Source organism: Diaphorina citri, unplaced genomic scaffold (genome assembly GCF_000475195.1).
Source record: "Diaphorina citri unplaced genomic scaffold, Diaci psyllid genome assembly version 1.1 scaffold249, whole genome shotgun sequence".
Classification (NCBI taxonomy): Eukaryota; Metazoa; Arthropoda; class Insecta; order Hemiptera; family Psyllidae; genus Diaphorina; species Diaphorina citri.
In genome coordinates this window covers 23,552-37,545 of record NW_007377686.1, presented here as the reverse complement: position 1 = coordinate 37,545, position 13,994 = coordinate 23,552, and the positions used below count along the sequence as shown (strand labels likewise).

General features: G+C 38.0%; 3 protein-coding genes across 6 annotated transcripts; 1 reads left to right on the top strand and 2 right to left on the bottom strand.

Moving 5' to 3' along the window:
- The first annotated feature begins 265 nt into the window (after nucleotides 1-265).
- Nucleotides 266-1,491, top strand: LOC103506597. The gene is made up of 2 exons (XM_026821624.1): nucleotides 266-969; nucleotides 1,111-1,491. Exons 1-2 carry the CDS (start codon nucleotides 424-426, stop codon nucleotides 1,321-1,323), a joined length of 759 nt encoding a protein of 252 aa, XP_026677425.1. The 5' UTR covers nucleotides 266-423; the 3' UTR covers nucleotides 1,324-1,491.
- Nucleotides 1,492-3,178: 1,687 nt separating this feature from the next.
- On the bottom strand, nucleotides 3,179-9,272 carry LOC103506586. 4 transcript variants are annotated; one of them, XM_026821616.1, is made up of 4 exons: nucleotides 8,467-9,272; nucleotides 6,892-7,726; nucleotides 5,414-5,878; nucleotides 3,179-3,306 (listed from the first exon to the last, which is right to left on the bottom strand). In XM_026821616.1, the coding sequence occupies exons 2-4, from the start codon at nucleotides 7,405-7,407 to the stop codon at nucleotides 3,271-3,273; spliced, it is 1,017 nt and encodes a 338-aa protein (XP_026677417.1). In that variant the 5' UTR covers nucleotides 7,408-7,726; nucleotides 8,467-9,272; the 3' UTR covers nucleotides 3,179-3,270. The 4 variants fall into 4 exon arrangements, with proteins under 4 accessions (XP_026677417.1, XP_026677416.1, XP_008469202.1 ...); XM_026821615.1 differs by lacking the exon at nucleotides 8,467-9,272 and having other exon boundaries at nucleotides 6,892-8,459; XM_008470980.2 differs by lacking the exon at nucleotides 8,467-9,272 and having other exon boundaries at nucleotides 5,414-5,875; nucleotides 6,892-8,459.
- Nucleotides 7,234-13,620, bottom strand: LOC108252054. The gene is made up of 4 exons (XM_026821620.1): nucleotides 13,599-13,620; nucleotides 10,653-11,294; nucleotides 9,281-9,562; nucleotides 7,234-7,313 (listed from the first exon to the last, which is right to left on the bottom strand). Exons 2-4 carry the CDS (start codon nucleotides 11,151-11,153, stop codon nucleotides 7,287-7,289), a joined length of 810 nt encoding a protein of 269 aa, XP_026677421.1. The 5' UTR covers nucleotides 11,154-11,294; nucleotides 13,599-13,620; the 3' UTR covers nucleotides 7,234-7,286.
- Nucleotides 13,621-13,994: the final 374 nt, after the last annotated feature.

Genomic DNA, 13,994 nt, shown 5'->3' with positions numbered 1-13,994 from the left:
ATTTTAAATTGCCCTACACATCTCCAAAAACACTCCTCCCTCCAACATCGATTCGGCCTCAATGTACCTGAAGGCCATTGGATTATATACTAAGATCTAGGTAAACAGGGGTCGGCGCGAACGACACAAGAGAACGACCAAAATGTAGGTTCTAGATTTAGATCAGACTAGTTGTATCCAAAGGGTTAGGCAAAGCAGGGCTTGTTCGTGACTTGGTTTACTGAAAATCCAAGCTCAAATTGGGATTGATATTGTCAACATTGGACACATGGTGTTTACAGATGTCGTCAATGGATAATCAATTCAAAACGTTTTGACCTGCTCAAGAAGGAACCAACCTATCTTTACGCCAATTGCATCCTGTGTTCGGAACACTTTAGCGATAGTCAATTCACTAGTCAGCAGAGGAACCGACTGCTTGACATGGCAATTCCCACCAAGTTTCCAATCGGTATGAAGTCCGATTCCAACGAATTGCTTGATAGTGTTGGAGATGAAATATGTGAGCAAATTGAGAAGCAAATGAAATCAATTTCGCCTGGCGCCGTGAGCAAGGGAACTAAAGTAACTACTGAGAACCAACGCATGATCTCTACATCCATCTTCTCTGAATCCAAGGCACTTCTATCAACCAAAACTGTAACCTTCTCAAGCAAACCGCGTATCATCACTACTCAAATTCCGGCTAGTCAAATACAAAACTCTGAAGTAACCGTCACCAATAATACAGCAAGACAAATGACTTCAGTCAGCACTAATGACAAGCCGAGAGTGATTTGGTTGACAGGGCTGCCCGTGTCTCAGACAGTGCAGAATAAACCTGGAACAAGTTTGTCGAGCGTGGTCAGTACTGTAATGCAGCCTTCTAATACAGCAGTACATCCTAACATTGTACCAATGCCAGCTCAAACCATTACTCCTATCAGTGTTGATTCTTCTGACTGTTTTTTACCTGAGACAAAGTACAAGGTGAGTGAAAACTTGAAGCACAAATGGCGAGCCTTCATATTCAATATTATTCCGCCATTTCTTGAATGTAGGTAATAATGAAATTTATTAAAATATAAAGTTGACCTGATGATTAACCTTTGTTTTATTTGTTTGTTACAGATACCTGGAACTTCTGAGTCTACCAATAACAACTTTGCTCCCACGGCTGATTTCTCTTACCAAGGCTCATATGATGGATCTCACTGCGGTAATTCAGGTAATGTTTGTTCTTTGTTAATGTTCAATTACTTTACAACGTGTGCTATGTCAAAGCACGGCCATTGTAATGGACCCGTAATTTGGGTGGCTGAGATTGAAGTCCGAAAACTTTGAATTATCTGAATACAAAGATCTAAAGAAGTTGACTCTGCTGACCTGGTTAATCAATAACACTCTCGGGTTAGGTCACTATTGATGACTTAGGACCAGGGACTAAATATAAAAACGGTTCCAATATATGTATTTCACATGTTTATAGTGGATTTGGATATTACCTAATATGTATACAGTCTGTCCATAAAGTCCCCCCCCCTTAATTTTTGAATTGATGAATTTATAAAACCTGAAATTTTGTATGCGAGCCTTTATTTACCTCTAGTTTCTTATAGACTATGTAAAAGTTTAGGAACCTTTTCAGGGTTAGCCCCAGGAGGGGCTAACTTTAAAATCTTAAATGAAAACCCCCTATTTGTGATACATCAAATCAAAGGTCTCAAAGAGTCCTATAAAAAAGTGTAAGTGTGAGTGTTGGCAAACCAGTAATCATAACCGTAAACGAAATCCCAATTTGAGCTTTTTTCGATTTCCTAAAAATCCCAAGGTGTAAGTACAACATGTAGGACACAAAGATTAGTGAGGACATCTCTGAAAACACTCGGCCGAAGTTCAACATGAATAGTTAGAAACCTGACAGCTTGGGGAGAGTCAGGAGTCTTCTACTTTCTGTTCGCTATACAACCCCACGTTATTGATTTCTTAGGCGCGTGCTTAGTACAATCCCCCGCCTGGATGTACTTTTATCATCATCAACCCTCATTGCCCTTTCTAATACATAATATTTATTGCATGTACCCATGTGTATGTCGTATGTCTATATTATATGATATCATTTTGTAATTTGTGATAACCCCTCTAATGTTGATATGGGGTACAACTTTGAAGGCATTGAAAGATAAAGAATAAAAAATATTATTATCTAGAGTCAGATCTTGTGAATAGGTAAACTACCTACTCCTACTACCTACGTATTATGGGTAGATTTATATCTCATTTCGGACTTCTCTATTCTATGTAGGTACTTATGTTAACTAATCTGAGAAAACTCATATAGGATTTATTAGAATCTCGGTACTGGATCGCGTTGTGTGCTGTGTTGGACTAATTTGACCTTGGACCGAGTGTTATCAGAGAGTTCGAACTGACAGACACCGAAGCGAATACAATAGTCCGTCCCTTATACCTTTTTATTACTATTGTAATTATAAAGGAAGGACGGACTAAAAAGCGTAGTACTTTGGTACAAGTTTGAGCTCAATCCAACAACCAGGGCCGGAGTTATGGCCTATTCAAATTTTCATTTTTCCATGTTCTTCCGCCAATAGGAGAAGCACCAAAAACGGGAAACTCATATCAATTGATGATTTGTGCTTCAAAAAGGTCCCACTAATGATTCATATTGAAATTCGGTCCCAAAAATTAAATTTCGAAACATCCATCCGGGCTGAACCCCGGAGGCTATCAGGGCCGGAAGTCTAAATTTCATTTTTGGGCCTGAATTTCAATATGAACCATTAGTGGGACCTATTTGAAGCACAAATCACCAATCGATATAAATTTCCCATTTTTGGTGCTTCCCCTATTGGTGGGAGAACATGAAAAAATGAAAATTTGAATAGGTCATAACTCCGGCCCTGGTTGTTGGATCGAGCTCAATCTTGTACCAAAGTACTACGTTCGTTAGGAACTTTGATAAGATGTATCACAAACAGGGGATTCTCATTTAAATTTTAAAGCTGGCCCCCCTGGGGCCGACCCTGAAATTTTTCCTGAATTTTTAAATAGCCTATAAGAAACTAGAGTCAAATATAGGCTCGTATGCAAAATTTCAGGTTTCTAAATTGATCGGTTCAAAAATTAAGGTGTGGGGGGGACTTTATGAATGCACTGTATGTAGAAGACTATCGTCGGTTCCTCTGCTGACTAGTGAATTGACTATCGCTAAAGTGTTCCGAACACAGGATGCAATTGGCGTAAAGATAGGTTGGTTCCTTATTGAGCAGGTCAAAACGTTTTGAATTGATTATCCATTGACGACATCTGTAAACACCATGTGTCCAATCTTGACAATATCAATCCCAATTTGAGCTTGGATTTTCAGTAAACCAAGTCACGAACAAGCCCTGCTTTGCCTAACCCTTTGGATACAACATTCTTATATTATACCGTTATGTACAAGTGAAGTATTCCCTAACAAACAATAAACACTGGCGTGTCTAGAACATGCGACCGTGTAAACTAGGCTTATGAAAATCTCTGAATCCTCAGGTGCGCAAGTAAACTTCTATTTATTCAAACACTAAACAGACCTACATATAATATTGGTGACACTACGTACTACGTACTGCTCGAAGCTGATTAAGCTGATGTAGTACTCATCTAGTTGGCATCGAACTCTCTGATAACACTCGGTCCAAGGTCAAATTAGTCCAACACAGCACACAACGCGATCCAGTACCGAGATTCTAATAAATCCTATATGAGTTTTCTCAGATTAGTTAACATAAGTACCTACATAGAATAGAGAAGTCCGAAATGAGATATAAATCTACCCATAATACGTAGGTAGTAGGAGTAGGTAGTTTACCTATTCACAAGATCTGACTCTAGATAATAATATTTTTTATTCTTTATCTTTCAATGCCTTCAAAGTTGTACCCCATATCAACATTAGAGGGGTTATCACAAATTACAAAATGATATCATATAATATAGACATACGACATACACATGGGTACATGCAATAAATATTATGTATTAGAAAGGGCAATGAGGGTTGATGATGATAAAAGTACATCCAGGCGGGGGATTGTACTAAGCACGCGCCTAAGAAATCAATAACGTGGGGTTGTATAGCGAACAGAAAGTAGAAGACTCCTGACTCTCCCCAAGCTGTCAGGTTTCTAACTATTCATGTTGAACTTCGGCCGAGTGTTTTCAGAGATGTCCTCACTAATCTTTGTGTCCTACATGTTGTACTTACACCTTGGGATTTTTAGGAAATCGAAAAAAGCTCAAATTGGGATTTCGTTTACGGTTATGATTACAATACAGCGCGGCACACAGGTTATAACCACCACCTCTTTTCGCCATCTTTACGATAAAGCACACAAATTAAGTTTTACAAGTATTCAATGAAGTAAAAATAATCAAATTTGATTTATGTATATATATATTATAATATTATAAAGAAAACTATGGGACAGCGTGCATCCTCTTGGAAGACGAAAATATAGATGCACAGGAAACACTTTTGTACAAAGACACTTGAGGGAGAACAAGAAATTGAAAACTTTTGACGACAGAAATGTTAATAATTATGAAATAGAAACACACTCAATAGCGAAGAAAACTTTCTATGTTAGAGATTTAAAATACAAAAGTAGTTAGGTACCTAGAATTAGGTACAATAATTATAATTTATTTTTTGTATAAAGGAAAAAAGAACAAATATATAATCAAACAATATAGTCGGGATCTGTAAACCAGTAAAAACTGAAAATCACAAATGAACAAAAAATAGATTACTCATAAAACTAGACTAAAGTAATATGGCGTAGCTCCCAGATGGATAAAACACTCTTGCCGACGTAGAATAGAAATGTTCAAAATGATTGCGACAGGCAACAACAAAAAGTGGAGTAAAAAACTCAAATGGAGGAGAGAATTGATAAATATATCGCAGTAAAACTTAACAGACGCTAGCAGTAAGCGTGCTAGGCCGTTTAGGCGCATGTCCGAGTTTGCTGATAGCACGAGGGGGCCAGGGATAATATAGAGTACAGAGCATGTGTCATGCTAGGTATGAGCATTCACTGGATGCTTAACACGACTCAGCTCTCAGCTGTTGTAACATGACGTTATACGAACGCCACGACAAACGTCCCAAAAACAATTCTCTTAGGGGGGGATCTGGTAAGTTATACATAACTTATCTAGGCACATACGAGTATAAACAAAAGAATAAAATTTTGATCAAAATAAAATATTTATGAAACATACTATACACATTTGGAATCTAACGACAAATAATTTAGCATCCAACGCCAGCACTTGTAAATTATAATATTAAGTAGGTAGGTACAAAAATATCTAGTGCAGAGAAAACACAACAACAGTGAGTGAAAAACAATTAGGTTTCACTTACCGTCAGAATGGTTTCACATAAATTTTCATGGGGAATGACGAGACCCGAAAAGTCGGCAACTTTCTTCGACCGATTTCGCGGCGTTAAGTTCCGTTTAGCGCGACTGATATCCGCGGAGGTAATTTGACATCTTAGATCTGGTGGCGCGCTCAAAATTTCCAACGGAATATCTTCCTTCTTGCCGTGTTTTTGTTTCAAGTTGTTGGAAATAAATTCTCGTGGAAGTTTCTTGCTCATGCCGTGGTTATGTTCTCCCATTTTCTGAATGACTTCCTCCTCCTTTTCATGGTTGGTCAAGATCTGAGCGTTACAAGTGCTAACGGTACAACGCCACTTCTTGCCCATGTGTGTTTCACGATCTCTGCGGAACTTGAAGCCGTCCAGAACGATAAGTTTATGTCCCCGCTGACTAAACATGGTGAAAAACATGGCGGATGATGATTCAGATGAAGATTCCGAGTCCTGCTGGGGACAGTGGAATTCAGATTTACAACCAAGTGGCAACACTCCAATGACGAAGAGAAGAGCTTTCTATGACTTTTGCCCTGAATCCAAACTCTTTTTATTTGTTTTATCTATCACCCCGATGATCACTTTACTCTTCACTTCACAAGAGTCAGTTACTGGTAGAACAATATGATTTGGTTGACATTAAGCTGAGGGATGAGTACCTACTATGGAATCAGGTAAGTTTTAGGGCTAGGTAATATTTTCTTTCTTTCTATACTTTTAAGCGAGAATAACTACACGAAACTTTCGCTAAGCGAGACTAATCAATTCACCTACCCACCGGCCTGACGAACTTTAGGAAATGAATAACAAATTATTTACGACTCAAAGAAAGGCTGATACAAACTGCGATCAAAACAAAAGCTAAACTGAAAACGTTCTGAGGACGGGTGGCTCACCCTCAGTTTCGTGACGTTATTTTCAACCCCCACAGGAAAATGTTCTACAAAGTGAGCGAAAGAACGCGCAGCTCGATCGATGATGTCCCCTCTTGTATCACGTTGAACGTTTTCACTATTACAGCTTTTTCCAACCTTTATTAACTTAATAGCAGGGGATTTGAAGTTTTATTTCGTTCGATGAGCCCACTGCAAGACACAAAGCCAATGGCATGCAGCATGCTAAGGCAATTCGTTCTTTACATTTACGAGTACCTAGCTACTTTTTCCTACTTTTTTTTGTGCACCTAAAAGTTCACCAGTAACTGAAAATAACTCTATTGAAGTAAAAAAAGATAAGTAGATATTTACATACATCTAACTCGACGAGATTTGAGCCCAAGTTTTGCCCAATTATTTAAACAAAGGTTAGAAGTTGAGACACCCGAATTTTCGGTTTTCTACCAAGAGACAAACAGACATAAAAGACTTTCATTACAAGGTGAACTAACTAGCCAGCGATTAGCTCTTCTCCCAACACCAACAATATCCAAACAAAACTCAACAATAATAAAGTTCCCAATTCCTTACCCTCCGTTTGTTTCTCTCGTTTTTCAGAAGTTCGAAACTCGTGTCCGGAAAAGTGTCATGTAATGTCTGGATGCATCCTATATTCGGTGGTAAATCCTCATCATCAGCATATTCTTGACTATCAGAATCTACGTTGTTTGCTTCTACATCTCTGATAAAACTCAACATATCAAAGTACCATAGTCTCGGCTTGTACACATCTCCTGATTTCTTGTTAGCATTTATTTTCTTCAGTTCTTTCCGAATAGAACCTCTCATATTTTGGACTTTCTTTTTCACCCACAGGACATCTGCATTTGGGAACAGGGTTCGACAAAAGTCGGTCAGATCTTCCCAGCCTGTCTGTCGGGCGGCGTTGTTGGAATAGTCTGGACACTTGATATTCCATAGACAACTCAAGGATTGGTATTTCTTAATGAATCCTGTTAGGAACGTTGGCGAGAAGAAGGATTTGTTGATGATGTGCATATTTGGGTCGGTGGGTTTTGATTCTAGGAGACTAAGATAGGCGTCCATTTTGTATTCAAGTACCTACTTGATAGATAATATTGTATTTATGAAGTTCTTGTAGGTCAGAATGGTATTTTCCTGCGATCTGTTGAATTTCACCTTCGCAAACGATAAAACTTTTCTATACCTTACGTTTCGAAGAGTTAGATATGCTCATCTTCATGTAAATCTAGCGTAAGTCGAGCGGAATTTTTCTTTACATAAAAATATAAAGGCAACAGTTTAATTTTAATTATAAAATGCAGAACGATCGAACAATTGAAGAAGTTAGAGAAAATTAAGAGAATAAATACGAGCTATTTATATTATATTTCACTTTAGGAACCTAAACAATTCACGTGAGTTTGTTAGCCCGTTACATAATGTATTTAAAGTGAAGTTATTTATGACGACTTGGAACAATGGAACACGGGTGAGACCTGTTGTGCTTAACTGTCGGAACTGCCAGCTGCTAGGCTCTATACCTGCTCACTGCGATACCCTCTCACATACCGGATCTGTAGGTGTGTCCTCTCGTCCCCTCAAGACCTTGAAGCTAGTACCTCACAGCGCAGTTGGTAAACAGTCTCTCGGTCTCAAGGTGGTATTGATTGTCTCAATGGACAAGGGGGCCTCAACCTTCGTGATAGTCCCTAGCCTGTAGACCTCCCTACTAAGGTTTCAGGGGTGACCAAAGATATTATATTATGAGGTCACGGTATGGACCGGTAGTCAGATCTAGTGGTTTGTACAATAGGGGTCTTGTGAAGAAGGTAGGAGTCAAATGAGTGACCATTAGTATCACAGTCACGGGAAGGGGCAATAATTAAAATAGTGCTAATCTCACGGCATGGATAGAATAAGAATTTAAATCAGAAACATAGTTCATGACCATTATCCAGATAGTTTTACACTAATCATTGGAAGTCTACCCGGTCTTTTGTTCCGAGAAATTGTCAAGTCCGGATGGGATCAAACAGAAGAAACCTTTAGGAATGTTATGATTATGAATTTTGTATGCTTTTAGCTAATTATTGTTTCTTTTGTTTAGACACAGGACGACCTACATACTAAATAAGTACCTACATGTGTAAATTAGAGACGTATGTTAAGACTGCGTAATTTTCAATATTTATATTACTGAAATTTAATATTGTGTATGAGTATAGTTAGAAAGAAACGTGTGATATTTTTCGAGGGAAAAAACAAATCGAAAAAGAAAAACCTTTGAAAGAAAAAATAAAAACACTCGACTCTTGGGCGCGGCGCGAAACAGGCAAGACTGGTGAGTGAGGATTCACCTGCCTTGTCCATTGTCCTTGCCTCACCACAGTTCTTCCCTTTCACTTGCGCAAAACTCACAGGTCAGATCTTCATGGTTCTGGCTTGGACGCCGCGCCGCCAGGGGGATTGTAATACTAGGTCTGACGAAGGGTATAATGTAAATTTATAAATGCTATACAATAATGTATATGTAATATGTTTGTAAGTATATAGGTGTCCACTTTTACCTACGAGTCTTAGCGATGAAGTGTTGCTATGTTATAAGTATTGCTGTAAAAAGCGAGGAAATTTACGATATTTTCCACAAAAAATGTTATGTACAATTTAAAATTTTATCAAACACCAACGGAACTATCAACGAAACTTCTTTAGGTTCAGAATGTTTTTTTTTTAACATTCTCTAAAGTTGTGTCCAAACATCGTCGATCGACGAGGAAGAGCGAGGCAGTGTGAACGGTTCAGTCGACATCGATCGACGGCCGGTCAACTTTGTTTGAACTCACCCCTTAAGTCTCTAATAATAATAAAAATACTAAAATTTGCGTTTATAATAGCATGACGCGATGTATATTAAATGGAGATGAATAGGAAGGAAGTTCACTGAAAATAAATTTACCTCAATCTCAATGTTCAACATGTCCTCTAGGAAGTTGGAGCCTCTCTCCTGTTCCTTTACACACACCCGGTGTAGAAACTCATCCATATACTTGTAAGGGAACCACCGGACTTGTACCATGCGACCATTCTGACCTTCTTCTACAACCTTCTTCAGTTCACGCCGATAGATGGTGCGTAAATTTCTCCAACGTTTATCAATTTCATGAACGTTCGTGCGAAACACAGCCGCTATTTCGGTCATACCGACTTGGCGGTACTTTTTGTTTTTAAAGTAGTTTTCCTGTGTCGAGTCCCAGAGGTTAGGCCGGATTTTAAACTCGTGAATAAGACGTAACAGCTGATCAGGTTGACGCCAAGAGTCGCGATGCATTTTATAACACTGATGATAAATTTATTCCGTTTGATAGAGTATTTCAAAGGCTCTTATTATAAATCTATTACTGATCTAATTCGCGTTAAATTACGAACTTCATCCAACATATAAAAATGGATATTTGTTTGTTTGTGTGTGTTATAAATCTATTACTGATCTAATTCGCGTTAAATTACGAACTTCATCCAACATATAAAAATGGATATTTGTTTGTTTGTGTGTGTGTTTGTTCGAACACTTTATGCCTGGCCAAACAGCTCATCCGATTGCTATGAAACTTTGTGAACTTAATGCTTGCACTCCCGTGAAGGTTATAGGCTATTTTCCGGTTCCTTTTTGTTAAGCTACGCCAAGCAAGACCATTCATTATATATAAAAAATGTGATTTCAATGCCACTAATCCATAATCTCAGCATTTACCCGGTCGGTAGGTAGGTAGGTATGAACATGAACACTAGTAGACTTGATATCACTCGACGAACCTTTTCAAATCGTATAGATACCTATTGTAATTCTTATAAATAAAATGAGCAAAAATAAAATAAAAATATAACGCAACTTTCAGCGCGAACTACGTTGTACGACTTCTCACTTCACAACTGTAACCTAAAACTCAACCCCACATTGATTTTTTGTTCGCCATGCAACTAAAATGTGAAAGTAGGTTGTGTGACTTGTACGTACTCGTAGATTTCACTTGAGTCTCGTCTTGTGTTGCACAACGAACCTCGTTAGTTGTTGGTTAGTTATAGTAAACACCAAATTAGATGGCTCAATAACGGATACAGACTGTTAGTTCCTAATTTGGCAAGACAATATACGTACCTACCTATAGATTGAATTTGGATATTGCACGATTCAAATAAATGCAATTCAAATACCTAGGTAGCTACAAGTACTGACCGATCTTTCGAATACTAAAAGAAGACCGTTCTTTCGCATACTAAAAGAAGACCGATCTTTCGCATACTAAAAGAAGGAATTGAGAAAATTTTACCTTAGCAGCATAATCTTCGTCGAGGTAATAATCTGGTTTAATGATATCTCCACCGACTTCTAATTTGAAAGCTTTGGGCTGATAGATCTGATTCATGAACTCGAAATGTCTGTAGAAATAAAGCTGAGGTTCATAGTGCAAGTTCTCTTTCTTCTTCGAATCCACTTTGACCCTCTCCCGCCGATAGGATGAAAGTAGATTTGCCATCTTGCGTTTCAAATCAATAACCGGCAGTTGAAAATAGTTGGAGATCTCATTCCAAGCCCGTGTCTTCTTGTTGGTACTCTTGTATCCTGCACATTGCATATTCCATAGTTCTGGATAAGACTCGTAGGCGCGTATCAAGCTCACCACGTATTCTGCCGTCCAAATGAACGTTGTAGAGTTCTGGCTTTTAACTTTGTCTATTTGAGTTTCGGTATACTTCTCAATCATGGAGGAAAATGAATCATCGAATGGGACAATAGCATTGGAAGTGGAAACATCTGAAGAGTTGGCCATTATTTAAATGAAGTATTTAAGTATACACTATACACAGATACAAAAGTCTAGCGAAATAAAATAATGATAACTCTCAACGCAAGCACAACAAAGTTCATTTAAATTACTCTTTGTTAGGTTAAAGTTAAAGTAACAAAACTGCTACACGAAAAGTTTTAAAAAAAAAAAAAAAAAAAAAAAAAAAAAAAAAAAAAATACAAAGGTTTAGAGAGAAGCGTTTGTAAACTTTCGTTATTATACACGAGTCCGTTAGTTCATAGTAGTAAATAAATAAAACGGTTGCACGGGCTATGATTAGAAAAAAGTAAAAAGAAATCAATGATAAAATAAGAAATGCAGCAATGACTGGAATAGAGAGCACTCGAACATACGAACGAACCGACACACACTAACTTGAATTAGGTACTTGAAAACTTGAACGCAAAACAGAAAGACAAACGAACTCTCCTCTCTCCCCTCATTTTAACTTCGTGTAGGATCGTGTGAACTCGGAGCTGTGTGTTGGTTGGTACGTAGGTTTGAGTGTGTGTTAATCTGTTGAGACTGCAGCTGGCGTGTGTACTGTGCATTCTTCTATTGATCTTTTATTGTTTACTACTTCATTTTATAAAAATACTCGTACCTCTAGCTCTATACCGGGTAATTATGTTGGCTGTAGGTAACTTGCGTACTATTTCAATTTTTACCTCCTAGTTGCGTACTAAAAAATGAAAAAAAGATGTCCGACTTGTGTACTGGGTCTTTTTTGTTTATTTTTCAAAAGGTTCAGGGATTTTTTTTATTTTTATTTATTATCTACCATGAGACAAAAACATTCCCCTGTTTTCCTAATTTTGCTCAAATAATCAAGAAGTCTTTTTTATATGTTTTCTAACCCTATCCTATACTAAAGCCAATAACACACAAAAAGTTGATCATTTGTGAAAGATCTTGCTGTGTACTACCTAACCCTATCATTCCCAGAAAGATGATCATTTGTGAAAGTTCTTTTCGCGTGCTACCTAACTCTATCATTCCCAGAAAGTTCTCAAGAAACGCTAAAGCAAAAATCTACCGCAAAACATGTGAATATAGGTAGGTAATTATAATGTACTTTTGGATTTTGGACAAAAAAAGGGAGTTCCACAGTTTGATTTAAAATATACATATAGTTTATAGTTCAAGCAGTTAATCCGGTAGGTAATAACAGAATTTTTGCTTCGAGATTACCAAAAAACATCCCCTGGGATTTCGAGGTCGAAAATGTGGTCCCACACTCACCTCAGCATACCTAACAATCCTGGCTAGGAAAATTGTTCAACTTTGAAAGAAATTCCGACCATTTTTCGGCCACCTACTTGCCCTACAGGCTGCTGTAACAGCACTATAAATGAACACAAAGTAAAGTTTCACCACACTATCATGTGGGAAATTTTGTGTACTTTAATTTTGATCCCCCATCAAAAATTGCGTAGGACGCACGGTTTAGGATTATAAGCGAAAAACTGAAAAAAGTGCGAAATTTCGGGCATTTTCTGGCGGTTTTTCCGCCGCCAAAAGTTTTCTCCTCAACTCTTGAGGTCTTGATTTTAGTATGACACTTCCCCCACCATACCTAACGATCCTATGAAAAAAAAATCGCTTGTTCTAATTAATGCAAGGTGGATTTGTGAAAGTTCTTTTCGCGTGCTACCTAACCCTATCATTCCCAAAAAGTTGATCATTTGTGAAAGTTCTTTTCGCGTGCTACCTAAACCTATCATTCAAAGAAAGGTGATCATTTGCGAAAGTTTTTTTCGCCTTCTAGAATTGTTTTGTGGGATATAATGAGGGATTTTTTCCGTGGGACCAAATTTTGAGAGGTATTTTTCCCCAGTCTACCTGGTTTTTCCAGTACGCAAGTAGTACATCTTTAGTACGCCAGTAGTACTGTCTACCTGAAAATTTAGTACGCAAGTAGTACTGCAGTACACAAGTAGTAAACACCGATTATGGAAAGGTAATTTATGTAATTTATCATGCAGACAAAGGGGTCGAGGATCAACTTGAATTGACCCACCTTCTTTATCAAAGAAAACCATACCTACTGGGATGTCAAAGGACAGTTCGTTATTAAATACAGTTTACCAAATTGTTTCTCTCTAAAGTAGATATCAAAGAAAAAAAAAAATCACAAAAATATTAATAATTATAACCCAATTTATTGTCTTGTGTAAGCTGATGGATCTATGCCACAAAGCCAGAAGTAGGTATAATAATCATAATTATGAGCAAAATTGAAAAAGGATGGCTTTTAAGAAAAATGGACCAATTAATTAGGACCCTAGCAATTGGGAACAAGTTGATTTTACGACCCAAAACGCATAAATCACACACTCTGCAAGTACTTGATTGTAAATATTTTAATTTCATTCATCATATTAATGTTGACCAGCAGGCACCATAATTATGTTGTTATAAACTCACCGCTTCAATACACAGGAAATCCCCCGGGTTAGGTCGATTCGCTAAATGTTTCTGTCGCTCCCGGTGTAGTGATGATTTGAGCGATAAGTAAGAGGGTACATTGTCAACACCTCGATCCCGTAGCGGTGTAAACTCCTCAGCCACAATGCGTGAGATGGGTGTGTGAATATCTTCCCTGACCCGACGTCTACATGCATGCAGTGCGGTGATAATATCCACGCGTGACGGATCCGGTATACATGTGTGTGATATTGCCTTCACTATAGTATTCCCAGCCGTGGCCATGCTACCCTTGCACTTCTCCTTGAAGTATCTCTCGCAACGCCAGAAGATAATATCGAAACAGTTCTTCTTACTGAACAGATAGCGGTGACCTGCACGTAGGGCACAAGGCTT